Below are 23323 nucleotides of genomic sequence, written 5' to 3'. Positions count from 1 at the left end.
ATCAACAATTCTGACAAACTTCTACTAATGTGATAATAAAAGAGAGAAAAATATATTATAAAATAGGAAGGAAACAGATGGCATGACTATAGTTTCTAAAGCTGTTAAAGCAGTTATAAGATAATATAATGAGAAACTTCATTGCAACAAATTAGACAATTTAAGTGAAATAGATTTCCAGAAAGACACAAATAAAGATAAATGACTCCAAAGCAAAGGGAAAATATGAGTAGGCTATAGCAAGTAAGGAAATTCATGGTAAATTAACATCTCTACACAGTGAATAACCCAGGCTGTAATGACTTCACTAATGGCTTTGGTCAAATATTTAATTAAGAAATAATACCAATCCAAAATGGCGGGCAAGAAGGAGGCAGCTTTCTATGTTGCTCTGTGACCACAGACTGAAGTAGTGAGAATACTGCTTCACTGCGAACTATATTCCTGCTCCCGTTCAGGAATCACGGTCACCTTGTTCATCTAGGGCTCCAGGCCTCAGCGTCAGAGTAGGTCTCTCAACTACTCACCCATGCAGGACTACCTGGTACCCAAGTGGGACCATTGACAATCAAAAGACATAGACTGGCAGGTTAAATTAAAAAAAAAAAAAGACCCAACAATATGCTGCCTTCAAGAGACTCATCTCATAGAAAATGACATCCACAGATTGAAGGTGAAAGGTTGAGAAAAATCATAACACTCATATGGACTGTAGAAGCAACTAGGAGTTTCCAACCTCATAACAAATAAAGTAGACTTCAAGCCAAAGTTAATTAAAAAGGATAATGGTTATTTCATACTGCTTAAAGGAACCATTCATCAACAAGACATAACAAAAATAAATTTATATGCCCTAAACAATGGAGCATCTATGTTCATCAAACAAACCCTTCTCAGATTCAAGAATCAAATAGACAATACAATAATTCTGGTATATATTAACACACCTCTTTCACCACTGAATAGTTCTTCCATACAAAATCTAAACGAAGAAACTATAGAACTTAATAATACAATCAATAACTTAGACTTAACTGACATATATAGAATATTTCATCCTTCAATGAATTAATACACTTTCTCCTCAGAAGCACATGAATTCTTCTCTTTTTTTGTGAGCAATTTAGTTTATTCAGAGTTCTTTCTTGAATCTTTTTGGTAATTGAAATATATTTTGACAAACTACTCATTGCATGTAGATTTTCACATTTCTTATTTATAAGAAAAATGTGTTTATTTTATTGTCCCTAATATTGATTGTTTGATTTTTATTTATTTATTTATTTTTATTTTTTTATTTTTTATTGGTTGTTCAAAACATTCTTCTCTAAAATAGATTGTATATTATGCCACAAAGCAACTCTTAGCAAATGTAAAAATGTAGAGATATTACCCTGAATTCTATCAGATCAAAATGGAATAAAATTAGAAATCAATGATAAAATAAAAAATAAAAGCTATTCCAACAATTAGAGACTAAATAATATGCTACTGAATGAATAATGGTTGCGAAAGACATCAAGGAGGAGGTTAAAAAATTTTAAAGGTGAATGAGAACACAGATACAACATATCAAAAATCTCTGGGACACTATGAAGGCAGTATGGCGAGGAAACTTCATTGTACAGAGTTCATTCATTAAAAAAGAAAAAGTCAACAAATAAGTGACTACACATTACATCTCAAAGCCCTAGAAAAAGAAGAACAAATCAACACCAAGAGTAGTAGATGGCAGGAAATAATTAAAATCAGAGCTGAAATCAATGAAATTGAAAGAAAAGAAACAATTGAAAAAAGTGACAAAAGAAATGTTGGTTCTTTGAAAAAATAGATAAAATTGACAAACCCTTAGCCATGCTAAGAAAGAGAAGGAGAGAGAAAACTCAAATGACTAATGTGACCAAAAAGGAAATTTCACAGTAGACACTACAGAAATACAGAACATAATTAGAAATTATTTTGAAACCGTGTATTCCAATAAAATAGACAATATTGAAGTCATTGAAAAATTTCTAGAGTCATATGATTCGCCCAAATTGAAACAGGATGATATATACAATTTAAACAGATCAATTTCAAGCAATGAAATAGAAGACACCATCAGATGCCTACCAACCAAGAAAAGCCCAGGACCAGATGGATATATAGCAGAGTTCTACAAGACCTTTAAAAAAGAACTAATGCCAATACTCTTCAATTTATTTCAGGAAATAGAAAAAAGAGGGAGCACTTCCAAACTCATTCTATGAGACCAATATCAACCTGATTCCAAAACCAGGCAAAGACACATCAAAGAAAGAAAACTTCAGACCAATATCTCTAATGAACATAGATACAAAAATTATCAATAAATTGTGCTGCTATGAACATCGATGTAGCAGTATCCCTGTAGTACGCTCTTTTAAGGTCTTCAGGGAAAAGTCCAAGAAGGGCAATAGCTGGGTCAAATGGTGGTTCCATTCCCAGCTTTCCCAGGAATCTCCATACTGCTTTCCAGATTGGCCGCACCAGTTTGCAGTCCCACCAGCAATGTACAAGAGTACCCTTTTCCCCACATCCTCTCCAGCACTTGTTGTTGTTTGACTTCATAATGGCTGCCAATCTTACTGGAGTGAGATGGTATCTTAGGGTGGTTTTGATTTGCATTTCTCTGACTGCTAGAGATGGTGAGCATTTTTTCATGTACTTGTTGATTGATTGTATGTCCTCCTCTGAGAAGTGTCTGTTCAGGTCTTTGGCCCATTTGTTGATTGGGTTATTCAATTCACAATTGCTAGACTGTGGAACCAACCCAGATGCCCTTCAATAGATGAATGGATAAAAAAAAATGTGGCATTTATACACCATGGAGTATTACGCAGCACTAAAAAATGACAAAATCATAGAATTTGCAGGGAAATGGATGGCACTAGAGCAGATTATGCTTAGTGAAGCTAGCCAATCCCTAAAAAACAAATACCAAATGTCTTCTTTGATATAATGAGAGCAACTAAGAACAGAGCAGGGAGGAAGAGCAGGAAGAAAAGATTAACATTAAACAGATACATGAGGTGGGATGGAAAGGGAGAGAAAAGGGAAATTGCATGGTAATGGAGGGAGACCCTCATTGTTATACAAAATTACATATAAGAGGTTGTGAGGGGAATGGGAAAATAAACAAGGAGAGATATGAATTACAGTGGATGGGGTAGAGAGAGAAGATGGGAGGGGAGGGAGTGGGGATGGTAGAGGATAGGAAAGGTAGCAGAATACAACAGTTACTAATAGGGCATTATGTAAAAATGTGGATGTGTAATCGATGTGATTCTGCAATCTGTATTTGGGGTAAAACTGGGAGTTCATAACCAACTTGAATCTAATGTATGAAATATGATATGTCAAGAGCTTTATAATGTTTTGAACAACCAATAAAAAAAAATTAAAAAAAAATTCTCAATAAAATTCTGGCAAATTGAATACAAAAAACATATCAAAAAGATCGTGAACCATGATCAAGTGGGATTCATCCCAGGGATGCAAGGTTGGTTCAACATACAGAAGTCAATAAATGTAATTCATCACATCAATAGACTTAATGATAAGAGTCATATGATCATCTCAGTAGATGTATAAAGAGCATTTGACAAAATACAGCACCCCTTCATGTTCAAAACACTATAAAAACTAGGGATAACAGGAACATATTTCAACATCATAAAAGCTATCTACACTAAGCCTCAGGCCAACATTATTCAAAATGGAGAAATATTAAAGGCATTCCCTGTAAAAACTGAAACAAGACAGGGACACCCTCTTTCACCACTTCTATTTAACATAGTTCTTGAAACACTGGCCAGAGCAATTAGACAGAAAAAAGAAATTAAAGGATGTGTACAGGAAAAGAAGAACTTAAATTAGCATTATTTGCTGACAATATGGTTCTATATCTAGAAGACCCAAAAAGCTCCATCAGAAAACTTTTAGAACTCATAAATGAATTCAGCAAAGTAAGAGGATATAAAATCAACACTCATAACTCAAAGGCTATATATTAGTGACAAAACTTCTGAGAAAGAAATGAGGAAAACTACCCCATTTACAACAACCTAAAAAAAAATAAGATACTTGGGAATCGACGTAATGAAAGAGGTGAAAGATCTATACAATGACAACTACAGAACCCTAAAGAAAGAAATCAAGAAGACCTTAGAAGATGGAAAGATCTACATTGCTCTTGGATAGGCAGAATTAATATTATCAAAATGACCATACTACCAAAAGCACTGTACAGATTTAATGCAATTCCAATCAAAATCACAATGACATTCCTCATAGAAATAGAAAAATCAGTCATGAAATTCATCTGGAGAAATTAGAAACCCAGCATAGGTAAAGCAATGCTTAGCAAGAAGTGTGAAGAAGGTGGCATCACTATACCAGACTTCAAACTATACTAGAGAGCAATAGTAACAAAAACAGCATGGTATTAACACCAAAACAGACTAGTAGACCAATGAACAGAATAGAGGGCACAGAGACTAACCCACATAATTACAGTTATCTTATATTAGACAAAGGTGTCAAAAATATACATTTGAGAAAGATAGCCTCTTCAACAAATGATGCTAGAAAAACTGGAGCTCCACGTGCAACAGAATGAAATTAAACCCTATCTCTCACCATGCACAAAACTCAACTCAAAGTGGATCAAGGACCTAGGAATTAAACCAGGGACTCTGTGTCTAATAGAAGAAAAAGTAGACTCTAGTCTCCATCATGTGAGATTAGGCCCCAACTTACTTAATAAGACTCCTATAACACAAAAATTAAAATCAATAATCAATAAATTAGATGAACTCAAACTAAAAAGCTTCTTCTCAGCAAAAGAAACAATCAGGTGAATAGAGAGCCTACAGCTTGGGAGCAAATTTTTACCACTTGCACATCAGTATATAAAGAACTCAAAAAGCCAAACACCAAAAACAAACAAACAAACAAATAACCTCATAAATGGGCCAAAGAACTGAACAGTCACTTCTCAGAAGAGGACACACAATCAGTCAACAAATATATGAAAAATGTTCAACATCTCTAGCAATTAGAGTAATGCAAGTCAAAACTACTCTAAGATTTCATCTCACTCCAGTCAGAATGGCAGCTATTAATATAAATGACAGTAAGTAGTGGCAAGGATGTGGGGAAAAAGGCACACTCATACATTGCTGATGGGACTGCATGTTGGTGCAACCAATATGGAAAGCCAGTATGGAGATTCCTGGGAAAACTGGGAATGGATCCACCTTTTGACCCAGCTATCTCACTCTTTGGTCTATACCCAAAATACTTAAAAACAGCATACTACAGGGACACAGCCACATCGATGTTTATAGCAGCACAATTCACAATAGCTAAACTGTGGAATCAACCCAGATGCCCTTCAGTAAATGAATGGATAAAGAAAATGTGTATATACACACAATGGGATATTACTCAGCAATAACAGAGAATAAAATCATTACATCTGCAGGTAACTGCATGGAATTGGAGAATATTATGCTAAGCGAAGTAAGTCAATTCCCATAAACTGAAGGCCGAATATTTTTCTCTGATATAAGGAAGCTGATTCATAGTGGGTAGGGAGCGGGTGTATGGGATGATTAAGTGAACTCTAGATAGGTCAAAAGGGTGGAAGGGCAAGGGAGGGGGCATGGGGTTAGAAATGTTGGTGGAATGAGATGACATCATTACCGTAAGTACATGTATGAAGACACGAATGTATACTTTGTATACAACCAGAGACATGATAAGTTGTGCTTTATATGTGTAATATGAATTGTAGTGCATTTTGCTGTCATATGTAACAAATTAGAATTTAAAAATTTAAAAAGAAATAATACCAATCCTTCCAAAACTCTTCTATAAAATAGGAGGAGGAAACACCTTCGTGACTAATTACTTGAGGCCAGTGTCAGCCTTATAACAAACCAGAAGGAAGACATCACAATAAAAGAAAATTATATACAAATTATCCCCCTGAATATTGGTGTAAATAATTCCTCAGCAAAAATATATTTTAAAAAATAAAGCTAGCAACATCTAAAAGGGATTATATATTATGACTAAATTGAACATATCCAGTAAAATCAGGATTTGTTTAATTACAATAGAAATGCTGAACTAATTGACAGGTACAGCAAGGACACAAAGAACAGGCATGTTCAAATATATTCTTAAAAATTAAAGTAAATAAAGAAGTTAAAGCATTATCCTAAAACTGTAATCTTTACTTCAATGGTAATTTAATGAGAGTACAGTAGAAATACAGAGGTTAAAGTCTTTGGATCCATAATTAAATCTTAGCTCTCTCTTTTTTGCTGTGTGATCTTGAACAAATTTGTTTTAAAGTTTTTGTATGTGAATAATTTCAAACATGTGCAAATGTTACAAGAATAGCACAAACAACTCAAATGTACCCTTTATTTATAGTCACTGATTATTAACACTTTTTGCATCTTTGTTTAATTTCTCTTTGTCTCCTCTTATTCTCTCATTTCCTTTTCCTTTCTTCCTTTTCCTCTTCCTCTCCCATCTATTTTTCTATCACACTCTTTCTGTCCTTTCTTCTCTCCTTCTCCCTATTTTATGAACCATTTAAGGATATATTGCACATATTAACGTTAATATTGCACATATTTACTTTAAAACACATCATTGTATTTCTTAATAAAAAGAAAGCACTCCTACATAGTTACAGTATAGTTATCAAATTCAGAACTTTTAACATTGAAAGAATATTGTTATCCAATCTGCAATCAATATTGCAAATTCACTAATTGTTGCTATAATGTTTGTCATAGTTTTCTTTCTCTTTCTCTATAATACTATCACAAATTGAATCCATGTGCTAGGTCTCTTGTTCTTTATTTTGAAACTTTTTTTTTCATTTTTTCCTCTGTACTTCATGACATTTTTTGAAGAGTACTTGGCAGTTTTCTTATAAAATGTTCCTAGTTTGAGATTTTCTGTTTTCTCCTTATCTTCATATTTAGGCTAAACTTTTTTTATATAGGTGAGAGGAATCAATCATTTTTGATCTGCAACTTATGTGTTATAAATCTTTAAGCTTTATTTTTTCACACTTAAGTGGTTAGTATTTCTATATTCTGTTTTGTTTATGGTATAATATATGGATATATTTTCATATTAAAAGCTAGCATAACCATTAATGTTATTATTTCCTTATTGATCTCAGCACCATTTCTATTTACTTTTATTATTAAAGCACCAGAGGTGCTTTACTACTGTGCATATTCCCAGTCCTTTTTTGTTTGTTTGTTTGTTTGTTTTGTTTTGAGGCAGTGTCTAACTAACTTGCTTAAGGCCTTGCTAAATTGCTGAGGCTGGCCTTGAACTTGGAATCCTCCTGTCTCAGCCTCCAGGACAAATGGGATTAAAGCCACCAGCCCGACTCCACTTCTATTTTATACCAAATTTCCTGTATACCTTGATTCTTTCCTGATATCCGTCTTATGTTTCTGTATGATCTTGATGCAATCATTCTACTTTTCTAAATATATTCATCTCTAAGGTGAGCAATAAATGGACTTACCTGTTTGGGTTGTTAGATGGTGAAATTTATATTCCACTTTTATTTATTAAATGTTTGGGTATTTATTCTCTTATTTAATCTCCATACAAACTAAAAGTTAGAGAAGTTAAGTGACTTATCCAGAGTTTGAAAAGTTGGTTTGGTATAGAGTTCAAATTTGAACTGTTCTGACTCCAAAACCTGTGTACTTTTCAAAATGTCATACCACACTTCGGTACTAAGAAAATTACCTTATACAGCAGGTTAGTTTTTTGTAGATTCTCAACAAGCAGTCACTCTTTTTAACTTTCTTTTCTATGGATGTTATAGGAATGCCCAATTCTTCTGGCCTTGTGAACCGTCGTGATGCTATTTCAAAAACAGATGCCACTGTGGTAGCATTACTGAAGAAAGCAGGTGCCATTCCCATTGGCATAACCAACTGTAGTGAATTGTGCATGTGGTATGAATCCAGTAACAAGATCTATGGCCGATCCAACAACCCATATGATTTACAGCATATTGTAGGTGGAAGTTCTGGTGAGTTAGATATATTAGTTAAGGAATCCTTATGAGGAGTAGATACAATATTGCGCAAAACTTTGAGAAAGCAATGGTCAGTATTTATGGTAAAGAAAGTTGTGGAATGTGACTATGAAACAGATCACTGAGGACCATTGTGACAATGAACATTCATATTGTTACTTCGTGTGCATGTGTGTGTGTGTGTGTGTGTGTATTTATGTATGATGGGAAAAAGAAGAGAATATGAGTTAATGTAGATGCTTTAACTAATTGCCTATTCCTTATGGAGACAAAGGTGATAAAATAGTGTAAGAATATTGAGTATTAATGACTTTGTAAGAGAAACTGTGAATATAGAAGATGTGTTCATAGAAAACTTCTCTGAGGAATTAATATTTATGTTTAAACTAATTTGATTAGAGAGATTTGGTGACTTATTAGGAGAAGAAGTAGGTGAGCCAAGGAACAATGTAAGTAGAGGTAACAGAAAGTACAAATGTCTCTAAGTGGCTTAATGCTTAGAGTGTTCAGTGAACTGAAAGAAAGCCAGTGTAGTTCATTAAAACAGAGGAGCTAGAAGTGAAATAGGAAAGGTAGATTAATGTAGACTATGTAGAGAAGCAAAGAAAATAGTAAATAGAGAAGTGGGAAGTCTATTTTGGTAGGACAAGAGGTAATTGATAGTGCTCCTCAAGATGAAGAAAGCAGATGGTATGCAAGAGACATTTCAGAGGTAGATATATATGATCTATTCATAGATTAAATATGAATATGTGGATATAAAAGTAAAAATAATAGTGAAAAATAACTCAAGACTTCTGACTTGAGTGATAGCAACAGATTATATTCAGAATGAGGAAATTGGATAGGGGAAACATGGGTGTTTAGCATGATTTAGGAATGACATTTTGGACATATTATGATTAGAGTGTTTTTAAGACATACAGTGAAGGTATCAGGTGGCCAATTGAACATTTTTTATGAGTCAGAGTAAAGATATGGACTATTAATAATTATTTATAAAGTATAAGCATAATTATGATAAGTATCTTATCTGTAAATTTAAAAGTTTATACAAAATCCATATATTGATGGAAAATAATCAGGTCCTATGACAGAGGATTAGTCAACTTCAGTAATTTGAAGGTGAGAAGAAAAGTATCCATCAAAGGCAAATCAGAATGAGCTACAAGTTATTTAAAAAGAAAACAAGAGTATAATGAACACTAGAATATACAACATCAAGCATGTGTATGTGGGTTACTAATATAAGGCGTTGAAGGTTTTGGTTGCTAAAGTCAAACAGATTTTTGAAATTTCTTTGTTATTTGATCTTGGTCACATAAAGTAGATGCTCAGGATTCAGTTTCCTCAGACTGTAAATTTGCCATAATAATAAAAACTGCCCTGTAAAGTTATTGTGATGACTAAAAACATTGTGACTACAGGTTTCAATTATGGCATACAAAGAGCTTGAAAGTTATTACTTCCATCCACATGGTAAGAAAAACTGGAACAATCAGAATATTGACAACATTTTTATGTTGGCAAGAACACTAAAGTCATAGGGCATAGTGCTGCCCCCAAATTGAGGAGAAAGACAAGCATAGAGAGATTACCAAAACTTAGTAAAGTAAAAACCTAGAAAGTGTAAAACAAAGGATGCACAGAATAGGGAACACTTAAACTACAATTGACGGCTTGCTGAGGTTCAGTGTGAAGTTTGAGGGTTTAAATTTCCAGGTGGATGCAGTCTTACAAGTCCCACACTTTCATGAGTTTTAACTCCAGGAGCTCTAACATGTTCTTACAGTGAATATTAGAGAAAAATTCCCTCATATTTGTGGTAGGGGTAGGGGGGAGTACCCTCTTTGAAATACTTCCAAAGTTTTCTCATTCTTCTAACAAGTAATGCCCACTGAGAAACTATTTTATTAGAACCAAACTGACTGTGGTATTGCCAGAGATAATTGACAAATTGGGGAAAAGAAATACTCATGTCTAGTCCCCTCTAGCTCCTTCTCCCATCTAAGTGGAAAAACAAAACAAATGTGAGAAGCACATGTTGTTAGGGTCTCAGGCCAGAGGAAGAACCTAACTAAATGACTAAAATCTAAACATACGTCTATAGATTATATCTTGTTTCTTCCCTCAAATACCTCACTGCCATATAAATAGGGGTCTTGTACTTCAGAGAAATAAACTGGAATAAATGTGCATCATAGGTGTTACTTAAGAGGATTTTGTGAAACCAAAAGACAACAGGGAAGACTTAAATAAACACCATAGACAACAATAGCTCTATCAGTAATTGAAAGGTCTTATTAATAGAAAATTAATAAGGACATAATTTAAACAGCATCAACAACTGAACCTAATTGACATTTATAAAACACTTCATTCTAGAACTGTAGAAAACTCATTCTGAAGTTCATGGGAAATCATTCATCAAGATAGGCTATGTTCTGGGCCATGAGGCATTCTTAAACAAAATTTTTTAAATATGCATTTTTTAGTTGTAGACGGACAAAATACCTTTATTTTATTTTATTTTATGTGGTGCTGAGATTGAATCCAGTGCCTCACGTGTTCCAGGTGAGTGCTCTACCACTGAGCCCCAGCCCCAGCCTTAAATTTTAAAGAATGGAAATATTACTACACGGCCTCAAACCACAAGGAAATTAAATTAGAAATCAATTACAGGAAGATAGCTAGAAAATACTCAGAGTATATGGAAATTGAATAGCCCACTTCAAAATAATAAACGGATTAAAGAAAAAGTCATAAGAGAGATTTAAAAATATTTCAAACTAAATGGTAATGAAAATGCAACTTATCAAAAATTGTGAGAGTGTTTTTTTCAGCAGTATATCAGATTGGAAAGCTATGGGGCCTTTATTACACTTATGAAATCATTAAAAAGAACATGTAGTGATAGCTAATTGACATGCAAGTGTTCTGGAAAATAGTGAAAAAACCACAGCCACCAAGAAAACATATAATCAAGAAAAAAAATCCATATTCAAAGTGGTAGGAAAACTCACTGAATACTTGCTTAACAATGATCTACCCCATCTCTGATATAGTGTGATAGTCAGGAAAACAAAAGCCTAATTCCCAATTCCCTCCCTGGATATAGAGGAAACAAAACAGAACTTAATTTCAATATTTTAAATTGCCTGAGGGCTATGTGAAGGACTGGTTTCTGTTTTCTTTAACTTGGAGCTCAAGTGGAGAATATCAGTGTAGCTTGGATTTCATGTCAGTGAAAGCTGCAAAGATGGGCACTAGTCTTCAATGTTGCCAGTGTACACAGACCCACAGACACCTGGGGAAAGACTTTATGTATACAGGAATACAATTGAACATGCAAGGACCCAAGAAAAAACTGAATTAAGATAAGATTCTTTAGGACATTAAGATATTTAAAAGCACTCTTTTATAAAGGAAATTGAATAAAAAACACAAACCCAGAGACCCAGACAATACTCATTCTCAGAAAAGACCTTAAAGGACTTTATGTTTTCATCTCAGGCTGGTTTCAAGGCTAAGAATCTGTACTGCTAATAAATAAAGGTTTCTCTGACATAGAAACAGTCTACAAAGACTGTGAGATATGGCTGTTTTTACAAATGTCCAGATTCAACAGAAACAACAATGACAACAATAGCAACAACAAAACACAAGCATACACATAGAAAATGTGATCCATTCAAATAAAGGATATGAATGATATAAACCATCGATGAACACAGGCATTGTACTTATACAACAAAAAAACATCTGTCTTAAGGGTTCTACAAAACAAAAGGAAGACATTGGCAAAAATCTAAATTATATGAATCAGAAAAATTATGTGGACCAATAAAGTATATGAATAAAAATAATATTTCTGAAAGGAAGTGGGCTAAAATTCTGGAATTCAAAAATACAGTAACTGAAAATTTTATAACAGGAGTTTTCTGTAGTTTTGATCTAAAATGTCCCCCTAAAACTTATATGTTAAAGGCTTGAGCCATGGCCCATGTCTCTGTTGGGAGATATTGGAACCTTTAAGAAGTGGGACCAAGGTCATTGGAGATATTTCATTAAAGGGGTTATTGGGATCTTGGCCACTTTCTCTGTCTATTTTTGCTTATTGGCTTCCATGAAATAAGCACCTCCTCTGCCACATATTCCCACTATGATGTACTACCTCACTTTGGGCCCAACACAACAGAGCAACACAACTATTGACAGAAGCCTCTGAAACTGAGCCAAAACAAATTTTTCTTCCTTAAATGTTTATTACCTCAGGCATTTTGTCACAATGGATAGTTGACTAACGAAAAGTTTAATAGAACAAACAAGCAGAATAAAATATGTTAGATTGAGGATAGTTCATTTAAAATCATTGAGTCTAAGGAGCAAAAAGAGTGAAAAAAGTAAACATAGACTAAGAGACTCATGGAAAACCATGAAATGGACCAATATATGCATTAGAGGAGCCATAAATTGAGAAGGAAAAGGACAGAAAATTATTGAACAAATAGTGGCCCAAATTTTCCTACAATGGAGTAAAGCAAATGCAAATTCAGGAATTTATGTTAACTAAAAGTAGAATAAGTCCAGATAGAACTTCACTAAAACACATAATCAAAGTGTTGAAAAGCAAGAAGAACTCAAACCATTATTATTTGCTAATGACATAATTTTACACTTAGAGGATCCAAAAAACTCCACCAGAAAACTTCTAGAACTAATAAATGAATTCAGCAAAATAGTAGAATATAAAATCAATACTCATAAATCAAATGTATTTCTATACATTAGTGATGAATCATCTGAAAGAGAGATTAGGAAAACTACCCCATTCACAATGGCCTAAAAATACTTGAGAATCAATTTAACAAAGAGGTGAAAGACCTCTACAATAAAAACTGCAGAACACTAAAGAAAGAAATTGAAGAAGACCTTAGAAGATGGAGAGATCTCTCATTGTCTTTGATAGGAAAAATTAATATTGTCAAAATGACCATAATACCCAAAGCACTATACAGATTCAATGAGATTACAATTAAAATCCTATCATCTAAAACATATGTATTGAAAAGCAATGACAAAGAAAGTATCGTGAAAATAAAATGAGAAAAGTGACTTACCTTGTTCAAGGGGCTTCTCAATAAAATTATTCTGAGATTTCCAAGCAGAAATATGGAGAAAAGAAGGCAGTGGGATGATATTATAGGTGTGCTGAAAGAAAAAAAAAAGAAACTGTAAACTGAGAATTCTATATCTGGGAAAACTTTCTTCAAAAATGAGGGAAAAATTGAGACATTCACAGGCAAACAAAACCTGAGGGAGTTTGTTATCACTAGATGTCTTCTATAAGAAATTATAAAAGAAGACCTTTAATATGAAATTAAAGGATGCTAGAGAGTACTGCAAAGACATATGAAAATATAAATTTTCTGATAAATGTGAATACGTGGACAAATGTAAAAATCAATATTAGTATAAATTTGATTGGCAACAAGTTTTTTAATATATACAAACTTTAAAGAAAAATGCACCAAAATTATAAATTCATGTTAATGGGTTACACAATAAATAAAAATAGTTTGCATAAAGCAGTGGGAGGGAGCTGTAAATGAGTAGAGTTTTGCAAACAATTGAAATAAATTGGTATAAATTTAAAATAAATTCTTATAACTTTAAATGTTTATGTGATTCTCATGGAACCTACAAAGAAAATGTCTATATAATATACATAAAAGGAAATAACAAGAAAAACATAATATTACAAAATATCAACTAAATACAATGGAAGGTAGTAGTGGAGTAATTGAAGGACAGAAAAGCTATAAGACTAAAAAATGTAACAATGTCAAAAGTAAGTTTTTAATTTTGAGTATTTTAAATTTAAGTATTTTAATCTCTTCAAAATTATAGATTGGCAGAATGGATTAAAGTCATGATCTGAATATATATGCTGTCTACAAGTGACACACTTTTAATCTGACAACACAGACAGCTTAAAAATATATCCTGTGAAAATAGTAACCTAGCTTATTTCTTTAATTGAAAAGATGAATTCTGGTGTTTTTTTTTTTTTTTTCATTTCTTTATAGGTGGTGAGGGATGCACCCTGGCAGCTGCGTGTTCAGTAATTGGTATGGGTTCTGATATTGGTGGCAGCATTCGTATGCCTGCTTTCTTCAATGGCATTTTTGGTCACAAGCCTTCCCCAGGTAATTTAACATGGTCAGAAGAGTAGTTCTACTTTTATCAATCAGAGCAATGGAGTTTTGGGCACTAAAATTTTATTTTTATTTTATTTATATTTTTATAATTATATAAATGAAGATTATATATGAACAAAATTTATGTATATTTGTGTATATATATATAAAATACTTATATACATTGGTATATAATATATGCACATAAAATTGTATATATTAATGATGTAATATACTATTTCAATACATGTTCATATTGAATAATGTTTATATCTGGTTAAATATATCAATCTCTTCAAATATTAATCCTTTCTTTATGGAGAAAGCTTTGAAAATCCTTTCTTCTAGCTTGTTGAAATATATACTACATTACCATTATCTAATTTTACCCCACTTTGTAATAGCAGAACAGAATTTCTTACTCTTATCTACCTATAACTTAGCATTCATGGATCCATTTCTCCCCATTCCTCCATTCTTTTCCATCATTATATGTGTTTGTTTTATATTAAAGCTATGCTATTTTAATTACTATGACTTTGGAATGTATTTTGAAGTCACATAGTATAATACTTCCTATTCTGTTCTTTTTGCTCGAGATTGCTTTGAACATACTGGTGTATTGTGTTTACATAAAAATTTAGGACTTTTTCTAATTTTGTGAAAAACATCTTTGAATATTGATAGGAATTGCATTCTATCAAATGAGTGGTGTGGACATCTTAACAATATTGTTGATTTCAGTTAATAGACATGGGATATATTTCCATTTATTTATTCTCTTCAGTTTCTTTCATCAATGTTTTATAATTTTCATTATAGAGATTTTCACTTCTTTAAATTTATTCTGAGGTATTTTCTTCCTGTATAGTTGCCATAAATGGAATCGCTTTCCTAATTTCTATTTCAGATAATTGCTATTGGTGTATAACAACACTACTTATTTTTGTATATTGAAATTTTATCCAGTGAATCTGCTGAATTCATGTATTAGTTCTAGTAATTTGGGGTGGAATATCTGGGTTTTTCTGCATATAACATATTACCATCTGTAAACAGTGAGAATTTGACTTCCTCTTACCTGTTTTTGAATATCCGTTATTTCTTTTTCTTGCCTAATTGCTCTGGTTAGGATTTTCATTACTATGTCAAATAAAAGTAGTGAAAGTGTGCCTCCTTGCTTTGTTCTTTATGTTAGGTAGCAAACTTTCAGCTTTTTCACTGTCCACTATGATGTTAGTTTCTGTTTTTACATATGATGTTCATTATGTTGAGGTATACTTCTACAATAAGTAAGTCATACAGAGTATTTTGTTTAAGCAGTGTGTAATTTTATCAAATTCCCTTTCCATGTCTATTGAGATGATCATGTGGTTATTCAGAATTTTTGATTCCCCTTGCTGAGTTTACCACTTAATCATTTTTATAGTGACCTTCCTTTTTTCTTCTTACTAATTTTGATTTAAAATCTATTTTATCTAATATAACTACACCAACAGGATACATTTTTAAGCTCTCTGTGTCTTCTGTGTCTGCTTACTGTTGAGGTGGACTCATGGTTCTTGAATGCTGAAACTCACCACAGGTGGTGCTGGCTGGAATATAAGACTGATAGATTGCAGTTGTGTTTCTCTGCCTGTCACCAGGGCTGTTCCTATGGCTCTGTGCAGACTGGCCTGAGGATAGGGGCTTTAGAATGCATCCCATTTTCATCAGCCCATCCCTGAGTTCCAAGGCTAAATTCTTTGCTTCCTACCCTTTTCCAATCCCCATTTAATGGAGTTTTGATTTACACTATGCTGCCCAATGTTGGGATAGTGTTTGTAAAAACAGTCCCTTGGGCACAATGGCTTACAATGAAATTGTTAGCACCTGTGATTCATAACTATAAGGACCTGCACAGTCTAAGGGGTATATCCAGGTCCATGCCACAGCTCTCAGCAATGTAGGCTATAACATAAGTCTATCCCATTGGGTTTTATGTTTCTGCCTACTACCAGAGCAGGTCTAGAGGTACTGTCTTTGAGTACTGGTTAGGGAGTAGCTGTGTTACCCAAGTTTGGAGGACTGGTATTTGACATAGTTTCTTGTCCACCAAGGTTGATGCTAAGCTGTTTGATGCTGAGGCTTATAGCTTCAAGGATTTATAAAGTCTCAATATAGGGTGTGAGGCTCAGGATGGCTCCAAGCCTGCATCTACCTGATGCTGGTGCGGTTCTAGAAGCTTCATCTTTGAGCTCTGGCATGAGTATAGGGATTTTAGTGTCAAGTTTCACCATGGCATGCTTTGCACTGAGCTCCAGGAAAAAGTTATGTAGTAACTTTCATAACTCCCCAGTGGATAGTCTTGCTTCTCTATCTCCCTTGGCCACCTGGATAACACAATTCCAGCAGCCCAGTGTGTGGTTATTCGTCTGAGGTAAACGTTTATAGGTCTCTGTCTGGCAGTGGATTTCATTCTGGTGGGCCTGGTACTGGATTTCAATTCTAAGGTTGACACCCAATTTCTCTTCTTTTCCCCAAGTTGGATGTGTCTCTCTACACACTGCTTGAAGTTGGGGGAGAAGTGATGCAGGTTACTCTTTCTTTTGTGCCTTCTTCAATGTTTCTTTTCTTATCATATTAAAAACAGGCACTATTTTCTCTCACCTGGCTCCCTTAGCTCTTGTGAAGGTAGGTTGGTGTATAGATAGCTGTTTATATTGTTATTTCTTCAAAGATAATCACTGGAATAAGAGCTTAGCTAATATCTTGATTTGCCTCCCAAATTTTTAGCTTCTTAGAAACTGCCAAGTTGTTTGGAAAACTGGCTTTACCATTTGACTTCCTCAATAGCAGTGTATGAGAATTTCTGTCCCTCCACATCTCACCAATTAAGTTGTCATTTCCCATTCCTCCTTCCCATAGCCTCTGGCAACCAGAAATCCATTTCTGTCTATGGATTTACCAACTCTGTATATTTCATATAAATTGAATCATGAAGTGTGTGGTCTTTTGTTTCTGGATTATTTTGTTTAGCATAATGGTTTTAGTGTTCATCAGTGTTGCAGCATATATCAATACTTTGTTCACATTTATAGCCAAGTATTAATACATTATTTTAATATACTTGAGATTGGGATTCCCTGTGGTATATTCACAGATGTACATAAGAAAGTTCAGTCAGATTCATTCCATTGTTCTTTCCCTTCCTTCCTCCTCCTCCTCAGTCCCCTTCATCTAATCTTTTGACCATTTCGCTATTTTGATGAAATTCCCTTCTCCCTTTTTTCCTTTCTCTTTCATTCTTTCTTGCCTTCTCACTTTATTTTGGGTTTGCTTCTACATATCACAGAAACTTTTGACCTCTGACTTTTTAGAACAGGCTTATATATTCAATAATCTAATTTTTTAAAAGCTATAAAATTAACACAAAGATCAATAGGGTATAGGGAGAGGAGTAGTTAGAGTTAGAAGGAGGGGAAGTGCTGGGGACTCAGAGAAATTATATTCCATGTTTCTATGATTATATCAAAATGTATTCTGATGTTATATATAACTAAAAATAATAATGCATCATTTGGAAATACCAGAGTTTCTTGATTCACACAGTTGGTAGACGTTTGGATTGTTTTTAACTTTTGGCTACTGTAAATATTGTTGCTATAGTAATTAACATATCATTTTGTAAGACCTGTTTTTAACTGTAGAATTACTAGATCGTATAGTAATTTTATGTTTAACTGATTTAAAAATGACTAAAATGTTTTCCAGTGTGGCTGAACCATTTTAAATTCCCACCAGTAGTTTTGGATGGTCCCCATTTCTCTGTGTTGTCACCAACAATAGTTATTTTGCATTGTTTTAGTTATAATTATCCCTGTTAGTGTAACACACAGTATCATTTTGATCTTAATTTGCCTTTCCCTGATGACTAACAATGTTTAGCATCTTTTCATGTGCTTGTTATCTATCTTATATCATTTTTAAGAAATGTATATTATTTGCACAATTCAAAATGGATTGTTTTTTATTGTGTTGTTTTTTAAAGTTGCAGGAGTTTTTTTTTTTTTTATGTGTACTGGAAGTGATCCCTCATCAGATATATGCTCTGTAAGCATTTTTATCCTTCTATGAGTCAGTCTCTATGTCTCTCTGTCTCTATGTATCTCTCTCTCTCTCTCTCTCTTTAGGTTTTGGTACCAGGGATAAACCCAGGCATGCTTAACTACTAAACCACATCCCCAGCCCTTTATTTTTATTTTGAGACAGGGTCTTTCTAAATTGCCTAGGGTCTCACTAAGTTGCTAAGGCTGGCTTTGAACTTAAGATCCTCCTACCTCAGCCTCCCAAGTCCCTGGGATGAGATGTGTGTTGCCACTGCAGCTAGCTCATTTTATTCTCTTGATATGTAAAAATTTACATTCTTCGATATGTAAAAATTTTTAAATTTGATAAAATCCAGTTTATCTATTTTTCTTTTTGATCCCTGTACTTTTGGTCTTATATCCAAGGAAGAATAGCAAAATACAGTGTCATGGAGAATTTCCCCTATAAATTCTTAAAAATTTTATAGTTTTAGCTCTTTGGTCTGCTGTCAATCAATTTTGAGTTATTTTTATATATACTATATGGCTGAAATCTCAATATTATGAAAATAGACATGCAGTTTTTTCAAACCTATTTGTTGAAATTGTTAACTTTGACCTATTTAATGGTCTTGGAACTTTGATAAAAAATTAATTGACCCTATATCTACATAGTTTTTTTTTCTGTATTCCATTCCATTGGTGTATAAAACTGTCCTTATGGCTAACATAATACTGTTTTGATTTCTGTAACTTACTAGCATATTTGGAAATCAGGAAGTTTGAATCCTTCATATTTGTTTATCTTTTTCAAGATTGTTTTGGGTATTTGAGGTTCTCTCAAATTTCATGTGCATTTCAAAATTGTTTTTTTCTATTTCTGCAAGAAAATGACATCGAGATTTTTGTAAGAATTGCTTTGAATATGTAGATTGATTTGGATAATTATGTCACCTTAATAATACTAAGAATTCAGAGGAAATACAGGACATGAATCTTGCAGGTCAACACACTCTTCACCATGGGTACCCTGTGCATCCTTGAACCAGTAGAGGGGACTGCCTATGTGGCTATGAAAGGGCTCCCTTGGGACCTGTGTTTTCTAGTGAAACTCAATAGGTGCTGTATGTATTTTGCTACTGTACATTGAAAGATTGGCAAAACGATGCTGATGTATTAAAGAGATATCTTAACACAATTGGACATTGCCAGAGGATACAATCCTCTTAACATTGAGATTTGTTGGCTTATATTTTCAATGCTGCATGGAGATATGTTTGACACATTGGACTATAAGGAATTTGAATAAATTGGGGCTGTATTGGATGACTGGAGATATTACATTATCAACTTTGATTAAATTGTGAAATGATGGATTCCCAAGAGATGAAGAAGATCCAGACAATTGTGAGACTTAGGTTCTGAATTCAATTCCCAAATGATACAGTGCCAATTGAGAGATTGTGTTTAAAAAGAACATCATCTACTTCATCAAACTAGGGCTGTCATAGATTGTTTTCAAAGATTTGATACTCTTGCATAAATGTTATGAATATCTCTTATGTTGATTCCATTTAGTGCGTAATGTATATGGAAATCAAGAGGAAACTTTATGTTCAAAAACAGCTTTTCAACTGGAATTCTCTATTCTTCTTATTCTTCAGTAATGTGTGTAAACTTACATCAACTGAAGTTGTGATAATAAATTCTTTGAAGCTTAAATAATGTATAATTAAATCTATTATACCATTAAATTTATTGGGGCACTATCAATCATAGTTTATTTTCTTGCTAAATCTCTTTTATGTAAATTTGAATATGTAAAATGCTTAAGAAGCATGGTATATTTTATTGCATAATACTGCAAGTTTTAAATCAGACTAAACTGCTATCTTATCTCTCCTAAATGGCTTTTATGTCTTATCAGAAGGTTTCAGTGGAATATTCTTATATAATTGATTTTGACCCATTTGGATGCAAAATAAAACCAAAATAATACTAAAAAAATTATAACTTATGTCAGAGCTCTCCTCAGTAGAAATTTAGCATAGGCTAAAGTAGATATTTTGATAGCCTGATGAATAGACAGGAAATACAAGTTATTATTTTCTAAAAAAATAATAAATACCATTGAGTAATTTGAGAGGCTATTATCATCAATGAGTTCATCATTGTAATCATCCATGTAAATATGTTTTATTGATTCTTTTTAGTTTTACATGATGGTCGACTCCATTTTGATATATTTATATGAGTGTGGAATATATCTTATTCTAATTAGGACCCCATTCTTATGGATGTACACTATGATAGTGAGATTCACTGTGGTGTATTCCTACATGTACATAGGAAAGTTATGTTAGATTCATTCCACTATCTTTTCTAATCCTATCTCCATCCCTTCCATTCATTACCCTTTATTTAATTCACTGAGCTTCTATGCTTCCCCTCCTCCCTTTGCATAAGTATGTAAAAAGTAAATTGATTGAAAGTGATTAGGGGACTACATTAAAAAATTATCTGTAGTTATTTTTGGTTAACAGATTCTAAATGTGACTTTAATTTCCTTTTACATTTCAATATTTTCCAAGTGTTCCATAATGTGTAATTTCTTTTTAAATTAGAACATATTAATGTTTATATTATTGATACATATATTTTGATGTCATATGTTTATATGTTAAAAGCTATACACAACAAAAGGTCTGGGGAAATTATACCAAAATGTTCAAGATTATTTTCTATTCTTTTTCAAACATTCATTCATTTCAAGCACCTATACCTTTTTTTTTTTAAATTTTTTATTGTTGGTTGTTCAAAACATTACAAATTTCTTGACATATCATATTCCACACTTTGATTCAAGTGGGTTATGAACTCCCACCTTCACCCCATACACAGATTGCAGAATCACATCAGTTACACATCCATTGATTTACATATTGCCATACTAGTGTCTGTTATGTTCTGCTGCCTTTCCCATCCTCCACACTCCCCCCTCCCCACCTCTCCCCTCCCCTCCCCTCCTCTCTCTCTACCCCCTCCGCTGTATAACCCTGAGGGTCTCCTTCCATTTCCATGCAATTTCCCTTCTCTCTCCCTTTCCCTCCCCCCTCTCATCCCTGTTAAATGTTAATCTTCTTCTCCTGCTCTTCGTCCCTACTCTGATCTTAGTTACTCTCCTTATATCAAAGAAGACATTTGGCATTTGTTTTTTAGGGATTGGCTAGCTTCACTTAGCATAATCTGCTCTAATGCCATCCATTTCCCTGTAAAGTCTATGATTTTGTCATTTTTTAATGCAGAGTAATACTCCATTGTGTATAAATGCCACATTTTTTTATCCATTCATCTATTGAAGGGCATCTAGGTTGGTTCCACAGTCTTGCTATTGTGAATTGTGCTGCTATGAACATCGATGTAGCAGCGTCCCTGTAGCATGCTCTTTTTAGGTCTTTAGGGAATAGACCGAGAAGGGGAATAGCTGGGTCAAATGGTGGCTCCATTCCCAGCTTTCCAAGAAATCTCCATACTGCTTTCCAAATTGGCTGCACCAATTTGCAGTCCCACCAGCAATGTACAAGTGTACCCTTTTCCCCACATCCTCGCCAGCACTTGTTGTTGTTTGACTTCCTAATGGCTGCCAATCTAACTGGAGTGAGATGGTATCTTAGGGTGGTTTTGATTTGCATTTCTCTGACTGCTAGCGATGGTGAGCAGTACTTGTTGATTGATTGTATGTCCTCCTCTGAGAAGTGTCTGTTCAGGTCCTTGGCCCATTTGTTGATTGGGTTGTTTGTTCTCTTATTGTCTAATTTTTTGAGTTCTTTGTATACTCTGGATATTAGGGCTCTATCTGAAGTGTGAGGAGTAAAGATTTGTTCCCAGGGTGTAGGCTCCCTATTTACCTCTCTTATTGTTTCTTTTGCTGAGAAAAAACTTTTTAGTTTGAGTAAGTCCCATTTGTTGATTCTAGTTATTAACTTTTGTGCTATGGGTGTCCTATTGAGGAATTTGGAGCCCGACCCCACCGAATGTAGATCGTAGCCAACTTTTTCTTCTATCAGACACCGTGTCTCTGATTTGATAACAAGCTCCTTGATCCATTTTGAATTCACTTTTGTGCATGGCGAGAGAAAGGGATTCAGTTTCATTTTGTTGCATATGGATTTCCAGTTTTCCCAGCACCATTTGTTGAAGATGCTATCCTTCCTCCATTGCACGCTTTTAGCCCCTTTATCAAATATAAGATAGTTGTAGTTTTGTGGATTGGTTTCTGTGTCCTCTATTCTGTACCATTGGTCCACCTGCCTGTTTTGGTACCAGTACCATGTTGTTTTTGTTACTATTGCTCTGTAGTATAGTTTGAAGTCTGGTATCGCTATACCGCCTGATTCACACTTCCTGCTTAGCATTGTTTTTGCTATTCTGGGTCTTTTATTTTTCCATATGAATTTCATGATTGCTTTCTCTATTTCTACAAGAAATGCCGTTGGGATTTTGATTGGCATTGCATTAAACCTATAGAGAACTTTTGGTAATATCGCCATTTTGATGATGTTAGTTTTGCCTATCCATGAACAGGGTATATTTTTCCATCTTCTAAGATCTTCTTCTATTTCTCTCTTTAGGGTTCTGTAGTTTTCATTGTATAAGTCTTTTACCTCTTTTGTTAGGTTGATTCCCAAGTATTTTATTTTATTTTAAGATATTGTGAATGGAGTGGTTGTCCTCATTTCCATTTCAGAGGATTTGTCGCTGATATACAGGAATGCCTTTGATTTATGCGTGTTGATTTTATATCCTGCCACTTTGCTGAATTCATTTATTAGCTCTAATAGTTTCTTTGTATAGCCTTTTGGGTCTGCTAGGTATAGAATCATATCATCTGCAAATAGTGATAATTTAAGTTCTTCTTTTCCTATTTTTATGCCTTTAATTTC

General features: G+C 33.7%; 1 protein-coding gene across 2 annotated transcripts in view; it reads left to right on the top strand.

The window, feature by feature from the left end:
* The window catches only part of Faah2 (fatty acid amide hydrolase 2), a 154577-nt gene that overhangs the window by 18925 nt on the left and 112329 nt on the right, over positions 1-23323 (top strand). For both annotated transcript variants that reach the window (XM_071606330.1, XM_034635443.2), the window contains exons 4-5: positions 7898-8107; positions 14203-14322. In XM_071606330.1, the coding sequence (XP_071462431.1) occupies positions 7898-8107; positions 14203-14322 (330 nt within the window). The remainder of the gene's footprint in view (positions 1-7897; positions 8108-14202; positions 14323-23323) is intronic.

The sequence above is a fragment of the Marmota flaviventris genome, chromosome X (assembly GCF_047511675.1).
Source record: "Marmota flaviventris isolate mMarFla1 chromosome X, mMarFla1.hap1, whole genome shotgun sequence".
NCBI lineage: Eukaryota > Metazoa > Chordata > Mammalia > Rodentia > Sciuridae > Marmota > Marmota flaviventris.
Note: the sequence above shows the minus strand (reverse complement) of the source record. Positions and strands in the feature narration are given on the sequence as shown.